This window comes from Corythoichthys intestinalis, chromosome 8 (assembly GCF_030265065.1).
Source record: "Corythoichthys intestinalis isolate RoL2023-P3 chromosome 8, ASM3026506v1, whole genome shotgun sequence".
Classification (NCBI taxonomy): Eukaryota; Metazoa; Chordata; class Actinopteri; order Syngnathiformes; family Syngnathidae; genus Corythoichthys; species Corythoichthys intestinalis.
In genome coordinates this window covers 39937862-39960885 of record NC_080402.1, presented here as the reverse complement: position 1 = coordinate 39960885, position 23024 = coordinate 39937862, and the positions used below count along the sequence as shown (strand labels likewise).

General features: G+C 37.2%; 1 protein-coding gene across 4 annotated transcripts in view; it reads left to right on the top strand.

Moving 5' to 3' along the window:
- The window catches only part of tmc6b (transmembrane channel-like 6b), a 33024-nt gene extending 10985 nt beyond the window's left edge, over nucleotides 1-22039 (top strand). For 2 of the 4 annotated variants that reach the window (XM_057844767.1, XM_057844766.1), the window contains exons 2-21: nucleotides 39-201; nucleotides 3242-3372; nucleotides 5007-5174; nucleotides 5397-5552; nucleotides 7477-7585; nucleotides 7675-7759; nucleotides 7977-8234; nucleotides 11197-11411; nucleotides 11531-11675; nucleotides 13167-13322; nucleotides 13511-13689; nucleotides 14616-14706; nucleotides 14809-14906; nucleotides 15396-15491; nucleotides 15582-15657; nucleotides 17603-17736; nucleotides 17835-18011; nucleotides 19598-19676; nucleotides 21398-21484; nucleotides 21609-22039. In XM_057844767.1, the coding sequence (XP_057700750.1) occupies nucleotides 146-201; nucleotides 3242-3372; nucleotides 5007-5174; nucleotides 5397-5552; nucleotides 7477-7585; nucleotides 7675-7759; nucleotides 7977-8234; nucleotides 11197-11411; nucleotides 11531-11675; nucleotides 13167-13322; nucleotides 13511-13689; nucleotides 14616-14706; nucleotides 14809-14906; nucleotides 15396-15491; nucleotides 15582-15657; nucleotides 17603-17736; nucleotides 17835-18011; nucleotides 19598-19676; nucleotides 21398-21484; nucleotides 21609-21623 (2511 nt within the window). In that variant the 5' untranslated portion in view covers nucleotides 39-145 and the 3' untranslated portion in view covers nucleotides 21624-22039. The remainder of the gene's footprint in view (nucleotides 1-38; nucleotides 202-3241; nucleotides 3373-5006; nucleotides 5175-5396; nucleotides 5553-7476; nucleotides 7586-7674; nucleotides 7760-7976; nucleotides 8235-11196; nucleotides 11412-11530; nucleotides 11676-13166; nucleotides 13323-13510; nucleotides 13690-14615; nucleotides 14707-14808; nucleotides 14907-15395; nucleotides 15492-15581; nucleotides 15658-17602; nucleotides 17737-17834; nucleotides 18012-19597; nucleotides 19677-21397; nucleotides 21485-21608) is intronic. The other 2 variants (XM_057844768.1, XM_057844769.1) reach the window with 1 other exon arrangement.
- Nucleotides 22040-23024: the final 985 nt, after the last annotated feature.

The following is a 23024-nucleotide window of genomic DNA, read 5'->3' as shown; positions in this document are numbered from 1 at the left end:
CTCAAGAGCCTCCTCTTTTGTGTCTCCGCCCATCTCAGCAGGTAAGGAGAGTCTGAACCATGGCGGGAGTGGAGTACGTTTATGAGGCGGTAAGGGTGTGAACCATTTAGCAAAAAGGCAAAACGCACGTCAACTGAAGAGAAAAATGGCTCGGAATGTTAACTTTGACCTGGGCCACCCCCTCATGGAAGCTGGACTGGAGTAAGTGTTAACATTTGTTTTTTTATACAGTGTAGTGTTGCGATGTACTTTAGGTTTGTTTTATGCTCACCTGTCTTTGCCTTTTGGGCAGAGAACCAGCAACACAGGTGATTGGACTGTTTTGCTCTTTTGACATCATGTTTGTGTGTTCGAGGGTAGCTTGTTAGAGCCCTCCTTTTTTCCATAAAGCGCTAGTTTCCCCTGATTAGACAGTTTCCTGTTTCATTTTTTGCAACGCTATAAGTTAGTGCTGCAGCTATCAAATATTTTAGTAATCGAGTAATCGACTGAAAATTCTATCGATTAATCAAGTAATTGGATAAAACATATATTAGGGCTGTCAAACGATTAAAATTTTTAATCAAGTTAATTACAGCTTAAAAATTAATTAATCGTAATTAATCGCAATTCAAACCATCTATAAAATATGCCATATTTTTCTGTAAATTATATATATATTCTGTAAAATAATTTGTTGGAATGGAAAGATAAGACACAAGATGGATGTATACATTCAACATACGGTAGGCCTACATAAGGACTGTAGTGGGCATTTCACTCTACTGTCATTTAAATCTGTCTATGCTGTCCTCACTCTACTTTTTCCAAAGCTAGACAGCTAGTGAAGGACGCCTTAATAATCAGACTTCTTCCTTTTTCATCTGATTTATTAATAAAATGGCCTCAAACCACTGTCCTCTTTAGACCGTAGTGAAACTACAAAAAAAAGTATACAAGCATTGCATTAGCAACAACGTTAGCTTAGCACGCTATACAGGTTCACTAAATATAAACAAAAACCGTCTCATACAAAAAATATAACATTTCGCTTACTAACATAATATGTACATTCTTTACAACAACCATACTTACGGACAAATCTTGTCCAAGGATCATATAATCACAACATTACAATGTAGGCGTCAGCCCGAGACGTCGTGCAGCCATATTGAACTGGCAAGAAAGCAATAAACCATGTCGCAAAGTGACCACAAGAGTTCGCTGTTAGACAGCACAAAAAAACTTGCTGTAAAACTTACCAAAAGGCAGAATACTGTCTGAGCGGGACATGTGCGTTAATTGCGTCAAATATTTTAACGTGATTAATTTAAAAAATTAATTACCGCGCGCTAACGCGATAATTTTGACAGCCCTAATATATATATATATATATATATATATATATTTTTTTTTTTAGGTAAAGAGCAATTATAAATATAGATGAGAAAACAAGACATTTCATCTAATATTGAACCATTTTCAGTCAATGTACATTGTTGAAAACAGCCAACAATTGCATCTCAGATGTGACCAGGAAAAAAAAAAAACAAATACACTGCTTTCACTCAAAAAACTTATTGATCGTATTAAAAAAAAAAAAAAAATCTTATTTCTTACCTAAAAATGTCATTACGCTTGATAACACACAACCCTTAAAATTTGGGTGTTTTTTCCTCGTGTTTCAATTGAATTTCCATTTTTGTCAAGCTATTTTTAAGTTACGTTTTAAGTTAGTCTAAACTGTAAGTCCTGATAGGATTTTGAGTTTTTGCAGTGTTAAAAAAAAATGTATTGTAACATATCAGGTTATAATATGGCGGGGATATTTGCATGCGTTCCTGAATGCACTGTGTGACGTGCGGGGGTGAGGGAGGTGCGGGAGAGCGAGAGACGTGCCTTCCTGTTGTTGTTGTCGTTCTGGCCGGCGCGTGTGCGTCGGCTGCGGCAGACAGCAGTCGTGTGTTGGTTGTTCTACAAGTTCCCAAAAAATAAATAATTGCAACCTAACGAAGCGGGTGACTCTTTGTCAACGTTACAGTATGATGCCTGCTGTATTGGAGCAGATTAGGGACGAGTGCTACTCGATGTTCTATCCAGCAATGACTACGGAGCTAAAATTGACAGTTAGCATTATTAAGTTTTTATTTTACACCCCCATCACTCTACAGTGCTATGTTTTCACAGATTAAATAAAGCCTGTATATAAGACACGTTAGCCATGCATCGTTAGTGGTCATAATTAATAGAAACCTAGCCCTCCGCAGGGCTAACGCTAAGTGACAGCTAAGTGAGCGAGTGACAGTAACGTTAATCTTACTTATTAGCGCTGAGAAGTCTACTGCTTTAAGATGGCTAGTTCAACATACATGTGATATCTATGAGACGCATCAGACCTTACCTGCTACCACCGTAGCTTCATGCGGGCTACTTTTTAGCAACGTCGGCGTAGTTTGTAGCGGCTGTTGGCTGCAGTAAGGTTTTTTAAAATATTTTTTTAATTGCTTCTTCCTCTACGCACGTGACATCAGTGCGTTGTCCCGCATTAAAAGTAGTCCGGTCAAAACTTGATGCTTACAGCTGGCAAAATTAAACGATTCCTCGAGGTGAATAAAATTACTCGGCTCAGTTTTTAAACTCGAGTTACTCGAGTTGCTCGAGTATTCCTTTCAGCTCTACTATAATTAATGTCATACAACCACGTAGATAGACAATAACCTCAACCAGCTACATTTTTGTACTTATTTGTAACTTTAAATTAAAATAAAGGTAGATTATTCATAAAAATAAAGAAATAAAATTAAAGTACTGAATGTTTTCCTGGTGAACATGGTTAGAAAAAAAATTATGTGGATTGACACTATTTTAAGGTGTTGCATGATATAATTGTCATGTCTTGTTATTAACTGTATGGTTAATGGACACTAAATATAAATTATTTTTTTTGTTGGCTGAAAATAGTGAGTTTCTCTCTATAAATGTGGCCTAACAGCACAAATGTGAACTACATCTGTTTTTTTTTTTTCTGGAAGCTTATATTGTTGATTTTGACTGTACTGTAAGATGACACAATATCTGTTTAAAACAGTTTTTCCATTCGGGTCACTGATGACAATGACTAGGTTATTCTTTTCCATTTGGCCTGTTTTCTAAGGCTTCAACTTCTCTTTGTTGTTTTTGCTTTGACATTTAACTTCATAAAGTTTTGTATCTCTTTGCCTTAAGTTTTGTTTTTGGGTATGTGCTCTTGTCTTTGTGTCAGGAGCCCTGCTGATGAGGAAGGTGTTCATGACTCATTCCACCAGCTGCTAGCGGAGCAGTGTCAAACTGGAGACTTGAGTGAAGCATTTGAGCTTCAACAACTACAGAAAGAACTGGATGAGGAGGGCCAAGGTACATGAATTTTTTTTTTTTTGCAGATTCATTGTGGTTCCTCACATGTCTCCAAAAGCATGCATGTTTGGCTACGTTCTTATACACAGTATATATATAGTTTTTTTAATGGAATCGGAACGGTCCAATTCCTATGTTTTTTTTTAAATACGACCTGGGCTCATTCGTATGTGTATAAAAATCGGATGCCTATCCTACACATCTGCATTGTGAAGGCCTTTCTGCATGAATGTGAACTATAAGACATCAACAAGTGAAATATGTCACCTCTGTTTGGCAAAACAAACAACAGATGCAAATGAGCAATGGCGGACGAAGAAGATACCTTTTCCATCTTGATACTGTACCTGAGGCCATCAGATTAAAAAAGCACGGGTATGCTTAATCACACAGCAAGCTGAAGACTGTGATGAAGACCGCGTACAGTGAGCCCTCGTTTTTCGTGGTTAATGTCCCCCCCCTTCCGCCATAATTGAAATCCGCGAAGTAGCGGTGAAGCTTATTTACATTTTTTTTTGTGTGTGTGTTCAATGTATTTTGGTGTGTATAATTATTTTATGTAGCTTTCGAAAGAGGTACATATAAGACATGTTTTTCTCCAAAGTATAATTCTTTATGAAATGCTTCATTGAGTGAGTCCTCTCAAATCAACGCATGCTGTTTACAACAGCACACAACACAATGAGTTTCCTTGGCGACTACAGCCAATGTTTAACAATTTAAATGAGGCTGCATCTTTGAAAAGTAGGACTCTGGCAAGTTCCAAGAAGCTCCCTCGTCACTCATCTTTAACTTTAACAAGCTGCAGCTGCCTGGTGAGAAAGAAAAGCTTCAGGAGGGAGAGTGAGAGGCTGTACGTGTTCGGATAGGACATCTCGTTAAAATCCTGCAATTGTTTTTCTGTAGTTGAAAAAAATCCGCGATGGACTGAGGGCGCGTGTTTGAAGTGCAAAGTAGCGAGCTATCACTGTATTCCCTTTGCACTGGAAAAAAATAACTGGTGAATTTACTTGAGAAAATCAAATCACTTGATAAAATCAATCAAGTAAATCTACCAGTTATTCTTTTTCCAGTGTACAGTGTAAATCTTAGCCTACACACAAATATAAGTCTAAAATTAATCAACTCTGACATAAAAATCTTAATTTTGGGCTCTGGGGATTTATAGATACTGGCCCATGCTACAAAGCTACCTAATTTCAAGACAATTGTTTCATATTTCAAATTCAATAACTGAGGAGTAGGACTTCAAAGTTTGTGTCCGCAAGAAGAATAACAACAATTATTTGAGTGGCGACTTGACAGACCTGCACCCTGTGAAAAAAAAAAAATGTTGACTCCGGTATTATAAAGTCCTCAAATTTGCTACAAAAGCATATACCTCTCGATAGGATCATATTTATTTCAGTAAACACTCTGATACGTGATGACATTTCACATGTCGCCGTGTGCATGCGTGTCACTTCGCGGATGCATTCGATTCACTCTGAGAGTCGCATGTTTTTGCTAAATGAACGGCTACACTTCAATTTTGAGGGAATAAATAGCATGCTTAATTGTCCGTGGAATTATCTGCACTGGATTTTCCCATATCTATACTAATTTCAGTAACTTTTTTTTTCTTAAATCCTAAGATTATGTACCCGGCCTGTCTAGCCCTGGACTAGAGCGGGGTGAGCGGCGGAATCACAGAAGACGATTAGCAAATCAGAATGATGAAAGAGAGACGGACCCTTCCTCTGGTGAACGTTGGTCTTCAGCTACATTAAAGATCCTGTCTTCCATGCCCAGCCGCACCATTGGTTGGTCTTTCCAAATATGAAGAGAAAATAATTTTTGTAGACTTCTTGTACATTGACATCTGAGCATATGATCGCTTTCCCAGTACAACTGGTCAACCAGAGAAAAAAAATAGGTCACCATGTCTAGTCCACCGAGAACAGAGTTCAGCTGTTATCTGTGTACTTTGTTGAATTTATAATGTTGTTTGGACATGACTTGCTGAATTTTGTCTGTTCTTTCAGGTCGCAACAGGGGAGCCATCATCTCTCAGTATTACAACAGAACCATGCGGCTTCGTAGGCGCAAGCAGAGCAGACCCTCCATCCGTGACTTCTCACGGTCAGCTCGACCAACCATACGAGGTTACGGCATAGAGACGGATAGCACAGATGCAGAAGGTGAGGAGAATGTACTATTGCTAAAGCAGGTAATCCTGCACAATCTGGTGATACAATACAATACAATAGCTACACATCAAAAAAGGGGGTATGGATATCATTGTATTAATTTAACACGTTCATAATTGTAGTCATTTTAAATACATTGTGTACTATGTATGTTATTATTTATTCATTGTGTGTTTGTGTGTGTGTGTGCGTGCGTGTGTGTGTGTGTGTGCGCGCAGTGTATCACAAAAGTGAGTACACCCCTCGCATTTCTGCAGATATTTATCTTTTCATGGGACAACACTGACAAAATGACACTTTGACACAATGAAAAGTAGTCTGTGTGGAGCTTATATAATACAGTTAATTTATTTTCCCCTCAAAATAACTCAAAATATAGCCATTAATATCTAAACCCCTGGCAACAAAAGTGAGTACACCCCTTAGTAAATACATACATCCCTAAATGTCCAAATTGAGTATTGCTTGTTATTTTCCCTCCAAAATCTCATGTGACTCATTACAGGAGTGCTGTCAGCATTGCTGCAGAGATTGAAGAGGTGGGGGGTCAGCCTATTAGTGTTCGGACCATACGCCGCACTCTACATCAAATTGGTTAAGATATTAATGGCTATATTTTCTAGTTATTTCGAGGGGAAAATAAATGAACTCTATTAATGTAAACTGCACACACCTACCTTTCATTGTATCAAAGTGTCATTATGTCAATGTTGTCCCATGAAAAGTTAGTTAAATATCTGCAGAAATGCGAGGGGTGTACTCACATGTGTGATACACTGTATATATACCGTATTGGCCAGAATATAAGACGACCCTGATTATAAGACGACGCCCTCTTTTTTCAAGAAAGTTTGAAAAAAGACTTTTTGAACACCAAATTAATTTTTATACAGAAAATAATTACAGTACATCTGAAACAAATGATTATAACAATATATTTGAAAGAAAAATCATGTTATTTTGCCTTATTCAAATCTTAATATCTGAACATTTAAATATGTAAACTAAAGTGCAATCACATTCGTAAATGAATGGCTTCTGGTTTTTGAAATGTAACAAACCAATCTATTGTGATAAAACAACAAAATTACAATAACTGCATTAACCATCAAAATGAGGTCTAACTGTAACTGTAGTCTTGAAACAAATCTGAATAAGGAAAAACATTGCAATAAAATAATGCAAACTGGTTAAACTTGAGAGTAGCTGAGATCTATCATGAAAGAACATCACTCTTAAAGTTCAGCATTCGCTTAGTTGATATCTGGCGCCATCTAGCGTCATGAATGGGTATAATGTCTAGACCCCGAATATAAGACGACTCCCACTTTTTCCAGTCTTATTTCAATGCAAAAAACACCGTCTTATATTCGGCCCAATACGGTAATAGATATATGTCTGTGTGTAGTGACCCAGAGCTGTATTTTCTTTGCAAAGGAACGTTTTTTAGATGTGTTTATGTTTACACTCAATTTTTCAGACTGTAAAGCTCACTTAAAAATCTTTATTTTTCCCAAAAATTGAAAGTGCATCGCATAATCCAGTGCGTGAATTTTGGTTATGTTTAATGAACTCGTTCCTACTTTGTTGGTGCAGAATAGTATTATACTGCTCCAGTAAAGTGCTTAAGACACTTATTTATCATTCTTCAAATCCACAGATAATGAATATATAATATAAAAATTAACATGTTAAAAGATAAGAATAAATTAAATGTTGTACATTGATGCACTAATGCGGCTTATAATCAGGTGTATCTTATGTATGAAAATAATCTTATTCACTGATGGTGCGCTTTATAATGCAGTGTACCGTATAGTTTGAAAAATATGGTATCTGGGCATAGTCAAATGGCTATTGATTGCTGCCTTTTATGCATGTTTATTTAGTCTTTATTTACACAAATGTGTTGTAGTAAATAAAAGGGAACGCTTGGTGAACAACTTGCAGAACCTGTCAGTGAGTGACAGAATCAAGATGCTTCGGGCCATGCCTCTCAGTGTAGCAGAAAAGAGTGAACTCAGGTCTGGTAAATATATTTTTTTAATCCTAATTTTATGAGTGGCTTCACATGTCCACTGATTATTGTGCTTGCCTCCCTTTTTGTGTGCAGAGGGTTAGCTTTGCAAAAACAGAGACGCAATCTGTCTGGCAATCAGATTCCCTGCTGTAGTCGACTCAAATATTACATCATCATTGTGAGTTTCACCTCATATTACCTTTTGCCCGTTTTGAATCGGTCTTAATATCACCATTAAGTGTATCCTTTTTTATTGTAAATGTAAGCTTTTTCATACACTTATGCACATGGATCACATTTGCTAATGGCCATATTATTCATTGCATGACAAGTTAAATAGAGAAATGGAACAGTGTTAACAAAACAGGTTGTTTACTGTCACATCCTGCTCTTAGGCCGCAAGACAGAGTTGGTACTCTTGGCTGTCTTTCGTACACTCCCTCCAGCTGTGGCAAGTGGCACTCAAGCGAGTGAGCGGGCGTTTTGGCAGCGGGGTCCTGTCGTACTTCCTGTTTCTGAAGACGCTGCTCTTCTTCAACCTCTTCCTCTTTCTGGTGATTGCTGCGTTTATAGTGCTTCCTCAGGCAGTGTACCCTCCAGCTCTGCCTCACGGTAGACGCTCCTTCACTGGACTAGAGCTTCTGACTGGAGCGGTAAGATGTGTTTCCAGTGCCCTTTTAGATGATAATTCTAAGAGTGGTTCCTACCCGCTGTACCGCTACAATTTAGCGTGCCATGAGGAATCAACAGGTGTGCCTGGGGAGTTATCAAATCACTAAATTAGCCTAAAACATAGGTGCAGCACATTGATTTAGCTATCCCAGTGCCAAATTGGGACATGCAAAAAAAAAAAAATACAGTAAATACTTCTCCATTAGGTGTAATCCAATCATGTATACCTAATTATCCTTTTACTATTTATGCAGCATAACAATTGTTGTCAGAATGAGCAGGCCCAGATTTAACAATGATTAAATAGTTTGAAATCAGATCATTATTTCACTATTTAGTATTTTGCACCATTTTTGTAACCAGAAGATTGAAAAAACCATTAACATGCACTTAGATACACGATTACTAATATAGAACGTTGTATTTGTAGAACATAAGCCCATCGCTGCCAATTATAATTTGCCCTTGCGAAAGTATTCGCCCCCCTAGAACTTATCAACCTTTCGCCACATGTCAGGCTTCAAACATAAAGATATCAAATTTAATTTTTTTTTGTCAAAAATCAACAACAATTGGGACAAAGTCGTGACGTGGAATAAAATTTATTGGATATTTTATACTTTTTTAGCAAATAAAAACCTGAAATGTGGGGCGTGCAATGTTATCAATTATCACCTTTTGTTGCAATTACAGCTGCAAGTCGCTTGGGGTGTGTCTCTGTTTTGCACATCGAGAGACTGAAATTCTTGCCAATTCTTCCTTGCAAAACAGCTCAAGCTCAGTAAGGTTGGATGGAGAGCGTTTGTGAACAGCAGTCTTCAGCTCTGCCCACAGATTCTCAATTGGATTGGTTGGGCATTGAGCATCGATGGGACCCGGTTCTAACACTCCGGTTCTCCCGGAACTGTTCGAATTTTTAAATTTCAATTCCATGTTTCGATGCCCTGACCGCTGAGCGGGAAAAAAATGCTGCCGAAAACAATGAAGAAGCCACAAGAAACGCGTGTTTGTGCATTGCAACTTGATTACAACCATTGACACAATGCGGCAGCGCTCAAAAGTTTGGCTTAATTTTACAACAACAACAAAATGACCGGTCAGCTCGGTGCAACATTTGCAACACAACTATATCATACAAAGGTGGCTACACGACCAATTATGCACGACCACCTTCATGGAATATAGCTTAAGTGCCAAGTGCAAAGCTAGCCGAGTGCAACGTAGTTGACACGCTGCGCCGTCAGAACCAGGTAAGTGAAACAATACATTACGTCTGTCTTCTGCTGTTCCCGCGATCCAACCCCGGATTAAGCAGTAGATGATGGATGGATGGATGGAAAACAGTACGAGAATAAGTCGTATTATTACATCGGGCTATAGTCGATATGTCTATAGAAATGCAAAATGACAGATTCAGCGGCGTTAGAACATTTAAAGAGAAATAGATTCAAAATGACACACTCGCTGGCGGTAATAAACAGCCGCCATTTTAAAGCAGTAGAAGCCCGTTAAAATCAACAGTATTAAAAGGATTTTTGTTTTGGAATCTGTTGTGTTGCTTATTTAGAAAGAATCAGCCATATGAAGCATTCGATTACTTTTTTTAATTAACTCGTAGCATGAAAACATAGCATCACATTACAACGCATCCTAGCCAGACGCTCTCATTTCTTCTTCTCCGCATTATACGTACACACTCCTACAGCGCCACTCACTGGCGTAACTTGTATTGTCACAACATAAACATTGCATGTGTCTGTAAACACAACAGAATCGGTTTTACAAATAAGGAAACCTTATTTTGCTTCATCTACATCAAATTATAATCAATGGAAGAATTACTACTAATGCTTTGTCGTAGCTCCCAGCTAAGGTAAATGATGTATGGCAAAAGAATATAAGTTAATGTTTTCTCTGTAAGCTTTTGAAAAATAAACATTGTGAAAGTGCACTCCTGTGGAAAGAACCGTCATGATATTCGAGTTCAAAGACTGGTATTTAGATACAGGTTAAAAATAACCCTGTGAGACGTTCATATAATTTATAAAATTTATATTGATTAATAATAATAATAATTTTAAATTCATATAAATAATAATAATTTTTAAATTCATATATATATTTTTTAAAATCTAGAAGTTAAGACATTAATATAAACTGATACATTGTTAAACTATAGATTTTTTGACCCTGCCTTTTTTTTTTTTTTTTTTTTTTTTTTTTTTTTTTTTTTTTAAATAATTTTTTTTTTTAGAACCCTGCCTCTTAAAAGAATCTGAATCGAGAATCATTCGGAATCGGAACTGGAATCGTTCAATTTCAAACAAAGCCCAAGCCTATTCATGGTGCTCTTTGCACTTTCAACAGAACCCTGATACTATCACAGAGTAGGTGCATTTAGACAGAAGGATTCTATTTATCATCATCAGTCATTTAGGACAACATTGGATCATTCAGTGATCCTCATTGAACTTCTGGAGTGAGTTTGCTGCACTGAAAGTAAAGGGGCCGAATAATATTGCACACCCCACTTTTCAGGTTTTTATTTGTTAAAAAAGTATAAAATATCCAATAAATTTCATTCCACTTCATGACTGTGTCCCAATTGTTGTTGATTCTTGACAAATTCAATTTTATATCTTTATGTTTGAAGCCTGAAATGTGGCGAAAGGTTGCAAGGTTCAAGGGGGCCGAATACTTTCGCAAGGCACTGTATGTTATGTTTTTAGCAAACGGTTAGGGTATACCATGCTTACTGCTCAAAGTCAGCTGGGATAGTTTCGAGCTCACCCATGAGCCTAAAAAGGAATAGAAATGGGGTTATTTTGAAATTGGTGGATTTTTTATTTTTTGACAAATGCAACACCCCAGTGCTTTATACGCCTAAGCCCCCCTCCCCCCATTTTCAGTGTACTAAGAACTCTCTATCTCATCATCTTTCAGGGATATTTCTCGGACACAGTGATGTACTATGGCTACTACTGTAACTACACGCTACGTTTGAGCTGCAGGAATGAAAGTGGAGAGTCGTACATATCTGTGTCAAATGGAACCAATGCGGACTGCGTGATGAAGCGTTTGCCTTATAAGATGCCACTCGCCTATTTATTAACTATAAGCACATCCTTCTTCGTCACATGTATAATCCTTGTGTACAGGTAGGCATTCTTTGTAGCGAATTGTGCCCTGTAAATTATTAGAATACTAAACTCTCTTAATGGAAAGATATATTTTACATGTACTGTACATTTTCTGATGTATATGTATCTCCCACCAGCATGTCAAAATCATTTGGTCGAAGCTTCCGGATTGATAAATCTTATAGTATCCTGGCCATGAAGGCCTTCTGCTCCTGGGACTTCAAGGTCATCAAAAAATCTTCTGTTAAACTCATGTCTGAGAATATCTGCATCCAACTCAAGGTAAAAGAAAAAATAACCTTATACATTTACATTTACTTTAACTGTTTTTCCACCATGCAGTAGAGTTGAGCTGAGCTCACTTATTATACTGGGTAACACATTTTTTGTTAAATTAGGTCTAACAGCAGTTGTTAAATCTGTTCCGAGCGCGAGTCCCCGGTTTACGAACAAGTTCCGTTCCTACGCTGGCGACGTGACTGGAATTTCCGCGTTAGTCAGAATTAACCCTTTATGTACCCCTAAAAATACCCCCCTAAGCTTCAAAATAGCTATCCAGAAACATGTTTTATCCATCATATTAATAAAATAAAGTTAAAAAAAAAAAAAAGATACTGTACTTACCATTAATACTGGTGGATGGTGAAAAGGGTACACTGCGGATGCCGGCTTGTTTACAAGTGGAGACATAAGAGTTTTACTTTTAAACCAAAGACACACTGTAGAACACTTCGGCCTGCTAGTAAACAAACAAGTAAGTCGATGTGACTTATGAAGCTTATGTAGAGCTTGATTTCAGCAACTTAACCGAGGTCGAGCTGCTTATGCTAAACAATTGCTTGCTGCATCGCTCTCTACTTCCTTAGTAGAAAGCAGAGAGCGACCTGATTGTCTGTGTTTTGTCTGTGCTAATTACAATTAAACTTCAAAAAAAAAAAGTTCACCATTTTAATTGAACTTGTAAACAAATTATTATTAACAATATAGTCTCAAGAATTGTACAATGACGACAGCAAAACAAAAACCATGCACGAAAAAAAAGTTGTGTATCATGTAAACATTCAATTAACCTTAGGGAGACAACAGCTTCCCTTATTGGCAAAACAAATATTTGCACGGGAACTGACAGCTGTTAGACTGAGAAAAATACATAGCTCAAACACACAACGTACACTGTTAAGCGACAAAAAAAAAAAAAAAACGACTGGAGACCAAATGGCGGATGAGACCCGGGGACTACCTGTATCGACTTCTCTATCATGTGAAGTATTCTAACTACAGGATCCCAGTTTTCGTATAAAAAAAAGACAACTACTGTACTTCACATAGTGCTAATTTAAAATGAATAAATGTTGACATAAAATGAAATGGTAATAAACTAGGCATGACTCCAAATTTTTATGTAACACTGATTTTACTGAGAATATGACTAGTTGTGTACAAGTAGTAACAGAATAAATAGGTAAACTATGGAGAAAAACTTGTCATGCTTTAAAAATTCAGAAGTTTCTGAGTCAGCATGCCAATTTTAGATTTTAGTCTGACGTAAAAAGCCAATTTAACAAAGAATTAGATCATTTCGATTTACCAACATTTTTTGTTTCTTTATATTTAATTAATGCTGTGAAGTCTTCACATTCTTCTTGGAACCCAAGCATAATTGTAATTGAAGTACAAAATGTGAGTATTGTTTCAAAAGGGATTGAGATTCAAATACCTGTTGGATATTGGGCCATAGAAAAACAATTCTCACGTCTGTCTCTAAATTCCCAGGAGCTGCTAGCAGAGGTGAATCATAAACGTTCCAAAAACAGTCTGTGCCAGAACCTGTGGAGGGTGGCGGTCCACTTCTTCTCATGGACTATCTGTGTAGCTAGCACCACCGCCTGTGTGCTTGCCATCTACTACTTCTCTGAATACATACACCGGGTAAGGCTTTGTAGTAACATTTGAAACACCGGCAACTCTCTTACTTACTCAAAGTACAGTGAAACATTTCGGCCCATAATTTAAAGCCAGAAATCTAGTTCTACAACTTTTAATTGTTGTATAGTACTCTATAGGAAATGTCATGCGGGGTTCTAGTCTCATTTTAATGTACAAATTATCATCATTAGAACCTCCAGCAAAGCTCTCGTAGTCTGTCCAAGGACCCATTACTGCACGAGGCCAGCCTGCTGGCTCTTCCTGTGGTGGTGTCCTGTATAAACGTGCTGCTGCCTCTAATGTTCAACCTGGCGGCATGGATGGAGGACTACGAGTCACCTTCTGTGCGCACATATGTTGCCATTGGCAGGTACGACCAGATTGATCGCAATTACACAAATACAGTGGTATCTCTACATAGGAAGTTAATTCGTTCCAGGACCTTGTTTGTAAGTCGAATTGGTTGTATGTCGAGCAGGATTTTCCCATAAGAATACATTATAAATCCATTAATTCGTTCCACAGCCCGAAAACCTACACTAAATCATTAATAAATACTGCTGGTTAGAGGTAGGAATCTTTGGGCACCTAACGTTTCGATTATTTGATTCAGAGGCTCAGATTCGATTATAAAACCCGCCCCCTGCGCTTTTAATGTTTTATACATTAGTTCCAAAATTGTTCAAAAATCCTCTCAGGCTAAAACAAATTAATATTTAATTATCAAGTTAACAGTTCAAAACAGTAAGTAAAATACTCAGGTCCCCATTCTGTATCAGTAGCTTTAAACTACATTCAATTAATTTAATGATGTGAATCAACCGTTAAGTTGTTAAAATTGCTATCGTTAGTCCATAATTTCCCTTCTGTCTACTTTCGACATGTCTAAGTTAGGGCTGTCAAACGATTACAAAATTTAATCGAGTTAATCACGGCTTAAAAATTAATTAATCGTAATTAATCACAATTCAAACCATCTCTAAAATATGCCATATTTTTCTGTAAATTATTGTTGGAATGGAAAGATAAGACAAGACGGATATATACATTCAACATACTGTACATAAGTACTGTATTTGTTTATTATAACAATAAATCCGCAAGATGGCATTAAGATTATTAAAATTCTTTCTGTGAAAGGGATCCCAGATAGAAAGACTTGTAATTCTTAAAGGATAAATGTGAATTTGTATATTGTGACTAAATATTGCCATCTAGTGTATTTGTTGAGCTACCACTGTACATCAGAATGATAAAATTGCAAGTTAAATGGCAACTTATAAAATTGTTTTTTAGAAACCTGATGTTAAAAGTTAGTGTGCTTGGAGTACTCTGCTATCATTGGCTGGGTCGAGTGGCTGCTGATCCAAGCAGTATTGGCCTGAAGGTAACAGATCATCGCCACAATAAAAAAAAAAATTCTTATTTGCATTTTCTTTTTTAATTTTTTTATTTGTGTAACGTGCTCATTTGAAAATGTCATCTACAGTGCTGGGAGAGTTTTGTTGGCCAAGAACTTTATCGCTTCCTGTTAATGGATTTTATCTTCACGTTACTAAACAGCTTGTTTGGAGAATTTCTTTGGAGGTTGGTCATAATTAAATACGCTTTTTGTTGTCTTTTGATTACTGTTTATTGGTTTGTTCAGGCAAAAAACATCAAGGGCCTGGGTGGTTAATGACAGTTACATTACAACTTTTATGTTGTAAATTTTTGGAGTATGTTTAAAAATATGTACTTTATTAAGCAATTTAAATGAAACAAGGAATTGGTCATAGAATTGCATGTATATACTTTCATTTATTTGTAATATTTAAAACATTTTAAAACATAGGAGGCTGCAGGTTCATTTCATAGTGATTTGAGCAAGAAATTGCACAGCAGTACATTAGGAAACGTAAACATGCATTTATTTATACATATTATTGTGAACATAGATGCTCAAACATGTTAGTGGTAAAAGAACAGTTCAGATAAATTAAAGTAATTTTTTACTACAAGCCGCTACTACCCCCCACCCTCCATTTTTCAGCTTTTTTTCCCCCTTCATCTTCTCGATTTTTCCCCGTTTCTCAGGCTGTTTTCAGAGAAGGTGCTGAAGAAGAAGAGGAAGCCAGTGTTTGATATCGCCAAGAATGTCCTTGACCTCATCTATGGGCAAACGCTGGCCTGGTATGAGCTACTCTGCCCCTGCTGTACACTGTATTAAACCTCACTGAGGATTGACTAATTTATTACTATGGTGGGCATTGTATTGTTCAGGCTTGGCCTTCTCTTCACGCCCCTGCTGCCTGCAGTGCAGATACTGAAACTCCTGCTGCTCTTTTACATTAAAAAGGTAAATTATATAACTAAATGGCTGCCATTGACGATCATGAAAATATATTTTACAATAATAAAACATTTAAATAGACAAACTAATTAGCAGAGGTGGTTAGAGTACGAGTAGCTAAAATTTTTACTCAAGTATGAGTCTTGTTACTTAAAAAAATATTACTCAAGTGAAAGAGTCATCCAAAAAAAGTACAAGTAAATAATTATTCAGTGTAAAGAATACTCAAGTAACGAGTAACATTGTGAGTAACTGCTTACAAAGTCTGATCTTTTTTTTTTCAACCCTTGTGTTAGAAATCAGCCCAAATTTTTGCTAGTGAATTAAATTTGATCTTTAAATTAACTTGGCCTAAAATTAAAATTATTTTCGGGTCGAGATTCACCCATTTTCAAGTTTGGGTATGTCAAAAGTACCATTGATTTTTGCATGCGAAAATTTAACAAAAAGGGTCAATTTTGACCCCAACACAATACGAGGGTTAAACAATAGTATATATATTTTTTCTCAACACAGCATCATCTATATGAAGTGTTATTATTATTATTATACTGTATGTAACCTATTACATGACCAAATTAGCCGTTGAAAATACGCAAAAATCATCTATTCAGACAAGAAAAATGAAACATGACCCATCCAAAGAAAAATGAAACATTACCCATCCAAAAGCATGAGTGCCCTCTAATGGAGAGAAAAACATTTCCTACCATGAAATTGAAACGATCATATCTCTGGTTTTCCGTGGTCTATTGGTGCTAAATAAAAACTGGCAGAGAGGTTGCAGTATATTGTTTTCGGGTCAAGATTCACCCATTTTCAAGTTTGGTTATGTCAAAAGTACCATTGATTTTTGCATGCGAAAATTTAACAAAAAGGGTCAATTTTTACCCCAACACAATATGAGGGTTCAACAATAATATTTTTTTTTTCTCAACACAGCGTCATCTATATGAACTGTTATTATTATTATATTGTATGTAACCTATTACATGACCAAATTAGCTGTAGAAAATACACAATAATCATCTATTCAGGCAAGAAAAATGAAACATCACCATCCAAAGAGCATGAGTGCCCTCTAATGGAAGGAAAAAACATTTCCTACCATGAAATTGACACGACCATATCTCTGGTTTTCTGTGGTCTATCGGTGCTAAATAAAAACTGGGAGAGAGGTTGAAATCCGTGCCTTTGAGTAATGTTGACTTAATGTCAAATAGTTACGTTTTTATGGCGCTTTAAATACGCTGCATGATTGAACAGGCCGGCCTAATCATAGTCAATAATCAAGTGTGCTCATGTGACTGTATTACTACATTTGGTTAGTAAAATGGAGTCATGTGATTATTGTTGCTACGTCTCATTGGTGAAACTGGTAGTACCACTGTCGGTAACTCTGGCAAAAATAATGTCAAATATAATGTGGAAGAGAAAAAACATGACTGTAGTGTAGGCCAAAGTAGTGGAGTAAGAGTAGCGTTTCTACTCAAGTAGAAGTAAAAATATGGTGTGGTAAAACAACTCTGAGAAGTACATTTATCTCAAATTACCAAGTAAATGTAACAGAGTTAATGTAACGTGTTACTACCCACCTCTGCTAACTAGTTTGTTAATAAAATATGACAGAAATAATACACATTTCTTTTAAAATGCAAGAATAAAAGCAAGTAAATAAAGAAAAAAAAGATGACTACATTTCTTACCAAACCTCTCGGTGTATGATCCTTTTTGAGGACCATTGACGCCGTTAGATGTCCAATTCTTTTGAACTGGGAGCATACCATTCAATCGCAGCCAGCCCCTCCACATTCAAAAGGATTGGATGTCTATCGCTCTCAATGGCAGCCAAAGAGCTGATGAACTGTGCAAATTGTACTTAATAAATGTACTTTCACTACTCTTTTACAAACTATAGTATGTTTTCTTCATGCCATTTTACCCTCTTTAGAGCAGCGTGATGATGAACTGTCAGGCCCCCAGTAGGCCATACAGAGTTAGCCAGATGACCACAATCTTTATCACTCTCCTCTGCTTCCCTTCCTTCCTTGGAGCCTCGGTTTGTGTCACCTACTCCATGTGGAGGTAGACGCATATTACACATATGTAACACACAGATTGATGTTCGTTAATCACTATTTCTAAAGAGCCTCATTCACTTCGTATCTTTTTTTTTTTTCCAGCATCACACCATCCTCATCTTGTGGCCCCTTTCGTGAACTCAAAACAATGTTTCAGGCGGGAAAACGTTGGGTAGAGGACATAGAAAAAGAAAATTCCAATTTATCGATGTTGGCCAAGGCTCACTTGTATCTGGTGGAAAACCCACTGTTCCTCTTTCTAGGAGCAGGCATCTTTCTGTAAGTACTCATTCATGAAAATATTGCCATAATTTTTGGACTATAAGGCGCACCTGACTATAAGCCGCCAACCACCAAATTTGACATGATTAGACATTTGTTCATAGATAAGCCGCACTGGACTATAAGCCGCAGCAGTCCTCACTGTATTATGGGATATTTATGTCAAAAGATATTAACCGGTAACATTTTATTCGACAGCGGCATTATTAGACTGTCATAAGGCCAAATGAACCACGCATTGCTTCAAGAAGCTTCATTTGGCCATTACTCCCTTGGTGTACACAGTCAGCCTCTTCTGCCACCTGCTGTCAACACTGTTGTCGTCCAACATGCCTCCTAGCATGCATTGCGGCGCTACAAATGTAAATAACAATCACAATTCATGTTCTATGCTAATTATTTCTTCATTTACTGTTCCAAATGTTTCATTAATTGCGAGTTATGGTATTTGGTAACACTTTATTTGACAGTGGTGCCATAAGACCATTATAATTAAGACATGACACTGCCATGAGCATTAATGAATGCTTATGACAAACATCATTTTGTCTGGCAAATTATCTCACTTTTGAATGGATGTAAAAGATCTGCGCTGGACATAAAAGGAGTTAGTGACATAGGAGATGACACTTAATGACATCTGTCATGAGCATTCAATTATGCCCATGATAGTGTCATGTCATAATTAGGACAGTCTTATGACGCTGCTGTCAAATAAAGTGGTACCTATTAACCTAAACCTTAACAAATAAGACGCACTGGACTATACAGGGTGACCCAAAAAAAAGTTTACACTGCCATAATACAACTTAAATGCCATGTTTATTCATCTTAGAATTAGAATTTAATCACAAATTATACATTATTGCAAAGAACATGTACAGTACACTCTATTTTTCAATGTGCCCTCCCTTAAGTGTCACAACAGCCTCCAGGCGCCTGCGGAACGCTTGACAGGTCTTCTTTATGTAGGATGCTGTCATCTTTTCCCAAGATCTAACAATGGACCTCTCCAAGGCTGCCACAGAAGTTTGTGGCTTCTTGCAGGCACTGTCCTCCACAGTTGCCCATATGCTATAATCCAGGCGATTGAGATCTGGACTCTGGGGTGGCCACATATCACCTTGTCAATCAACTTTTTGGTCCGCACAGATCGGCACTTCCAGACCCAGGTTTTCGTGAGGCTGTTCCAGTATCTTTCAGCTTCTTTTTAACTTTGCAGACTGCACATCTGGATAATCTCAGATTTGCTGCAATCTCAGTAGGTGTCAGACCGGCACGCAGCAATTCAGGTGCAGCTAAAGTTTTCTTCATTTTCAGCAGAAGCACAGGAATTGTAGAGACGAGAGATTACCAGCTGCATTGAGAGACCTTAATGAATCACTTAAGCATGACAACCTATTTAGATATGTTTCAATGGCTTTTAAACAAGCAGTCAACTGAGTATAAACTTTTTTTGGGGTCACCCTGTAAGCTGCAGGATTCAAAATGAAGGGAAAAAAGTAGTGTCTTATAGTCCAATAATTACAGTAATATTTTATTAATATAACACAATTTGAAACACTGTCTGTTATTCCCATTAGGATTGTCATCTATTTCCACAGCCAAGTGGTAGATGGCCAACGGAAGATCATCAATTTACTGCAAGAGCAGATAGAAAATGTAAAGCAAGTTATATACAGTGCCTTGCAAAAGTATTCGGCCCTCTTGAATCTTGCAACCTTTCGCCACATTTCAGGCTTCAAACATAAAGATATGAAATTTAATTTTTTTGTCAAGAATCAACAACAAGTGGGACACAATCGTGAAGTGGAACAACATTTATTGGATCATTTAAACTTTTTTAACAAATAAAAAACTGAAAAGTGGGGCGTGCAATATTATTCGGCCCCTTTACTTTCAGTGCAGCAAACTCACTCCAGAAGTTCAGTGAGGATCTCTGAATGATCCAATGTTGTCCTAAATGACCGATGATGATAAATAGAATCCACCTGTGTGTAATCAAGTCTCCGTATAAATGCACCTGCTCTGTGATAGTCTCAGGGTTCTGTTTAAAGTGCAGAGAGCATTATGAAAACCAAGGAACACACCAGGCAGGTCCGAGATATAGTTGTGGAGAAGTTTAAAGCCGGATTTGGATACAAAAAGATTTCCCAAGCTTTAAACATTCCAAGGAGCACTGTGCAAGCCATCATATTGAAATGGAAGGAGCATCAGACCACTGCAAATCTACCAAGACCCGGCCGTCCTTCCAAACTTTCTTCTCAAACAAGGAGAAAACTGATCAGAGATGCAGCCAAGAGGCCCATGATCACTCTGGATGAACTGCAGAGATCTACAGCTGAGGTGGGAGAGTCTGTCCATAGGACAACAATCAGTCGTACCCTGCACAAATCTGGCGTTTATGGAAGAGTGGCAAGAAGAAAGCCATTTCTCAAAGATATCCATAAAAAGTCTCGTTTAAAGTTTGCCACAAGCCACCTGGGAGACACACCAAACATGTGGAAGAAGGTGCTCTAGTCAGATGAAACCAAAATTGAACTTTTTGGCCACAATGCAAAACGATATGTTTGGCGTAAAAGCAACACAGCTCATCACCCTGAACACACCATCCCCACTGTCAAACATGGTGGTGGCAGAATCATGGTTTGGGCCTGCTTTTCTTCAGCAGGGACAGGGAAGATGGTTAAAATTGACGGGAAGATGGATGCAGCCAAATACAGGAACATTCTGGAATAAAACCTGTTGGTATCTGCACAAGACCTGAGACTGGGACGGAGATTTATCTTCCAACAGGACAATGATCCAAAACATAAAGCCAAATCTACAATGGAATGGTTAAAAAATAAACGTATCCAGGTGTTAGAATGGCCAAGTCAAAGTCCAGACCTGAATCCAATCGAGAATCTGTAGAAAGAGCTGAAGACTGCTGTTCACAAACACTCTCCATCCAACCTCACTGAGCTCGAGCTGTTTTGCAAGGAAGAATGGGCAAGAATGTCAGTCTCTCGATGTGCAAAACTGATAGAAACATACCCCAAGCGACTTGCAGCTGTAATTGGAGCAAAAGGTGGCGCTACAAAGTATTAACGCAAGGGGGCCGAATAATATTGCATGCCCCACTTTTCAGTTTTTTATTTGTTAAAAAAGTTTAAATTATCCAATACATTTTGTTCCACTTCACGATTGTGTCCCACTTGTTGTTGATTCTTGACAAAAAATTAAAATTTTATATCTTTATGTTTAAAGCCTGAAATGTGGCGAAAGGTTGCAAGGTTCAAGGGGGCCGAATACTTTTGCAAGGCAATGTATATTGTATAATTCTGTTTAATATTTTTGGTGATAATTATTTCCTCATATCCCATTATTTCTCCCCTGTTCAGGAGGGAGAGGACAAGAAATTTCTCATCACTCGCCTGCAATCCATCCATGAACAGAAACGAACACCTGGCCGAAGGCTCACAAGCCAGGTGCATTGGGTTTACGCTGCGGGTTCAAGTGATTTCTGTGACTTTTTGGGGGCATCTAGAGAGATTAAATCTCCACTGTATAAGAACACTGACACTGCTAACCTCTTAACATTTTTTATTCTAGGATTCTGCCTGCTGAGAGTGCATCTTCTGTACTCCAGCAGATATGCTTCCTTCAAATCTGAAGACCTTTTAACTGGAAAAATTACTTGACAAGAGTATAGTGACATCTGACCTAAATTCCAAATGTTTTGTGCATTTGATAAACTGAATTTAGGGATATTTGATGAGAAAGGTTGATTCTCTGAGGAAAAGGTAGTTGAAATACCTTGATTCAATTTTAGGAAGTCGAGGTAATGAGTTATGTACAGTAAGTGATTAGGTAACTTTTTAAAACTGATAACATCAGTATAAGAAAAGTGGTAGATGCACTTTCATTTAAACTGTGAATTGTTTTTAATGTTTTTTTTTTTTTTTTACCTCTTGTGTGAAATATAAACAGTGGTCTTTTTTAAGTAGTTCAAGTATAAACAATTGGATGCTTGAATTTTTATATCATGTATATTTTTAAAGTCATTACTCTTCTGTAATACTTATTAAACTTATATTTTATTTACATTATTGTGTACTTCTTCTATCCATCCATTTTCTAGAGACATGCTTCTCTAAGTGTTTTACAGATTCTAAAATTGGGGTACAGGGTTTTCATAATTGTGCAAAAATATCTCTCGAAAATGTTTAAACCCAGCAAAATTCCACAAAAAATAACAACAAAAATAAACCACTGGGACATAGGATGAACCTGATCAAGAGATAACCCATGTGATTACTGTATCAGACCATTGATGTGCTAAACAGCCAGTACTTGCTAGAAATGTCAGAAGGTGCCTTTTTTTGAAAGCTCTGTGATTATTATAATATAGTGAATATGAAATAAACTCATTCATCCAGCACTGACATATGTAGCTATAGTATTCACAAGCATATGTTGTGGTACTCGGTAAAAGAAGAAAATATTGAAAACACCCATTAATGGTAATAGACATCCAATCCATTTTGACTGAGAGGGCTGGCAGCAAGTGATCACTGTTAGCCCAGTCAAAATGGATTGAACGTCTATTGCCGTCAATGACGGCCTAAAGGTTAATAACAAAATTGTATAAGAACAATAAACATAATAGGCCTACATAATGAAACAAGCACCCGATGTATTGCATCTGAAAGAATCATCAATGAGCCATAAAAGAAACGAACCACTTCAAAATTAACTATGGCCTCACAGCTCCCTCTACTGGCTAACTTGGAACCTACAGGCAACAATAAGCCTGCAGTTAATGACTAATTAATCAGCTCTTGGGGAGGGGTGAGGATCTGAAATAGGGCTCTAAGTATTGATATGGATGCATCCCAAAAAATACAGCCAATCATTATGATCTTTCCATATATAAAAGAAGGGCAGCAATTTTAATTCTGCAATCAATTAATCTAATCAATCAGCTCTGAGACCAAAAAAAAGACATCTAAAATCTGGCTCTAAGGA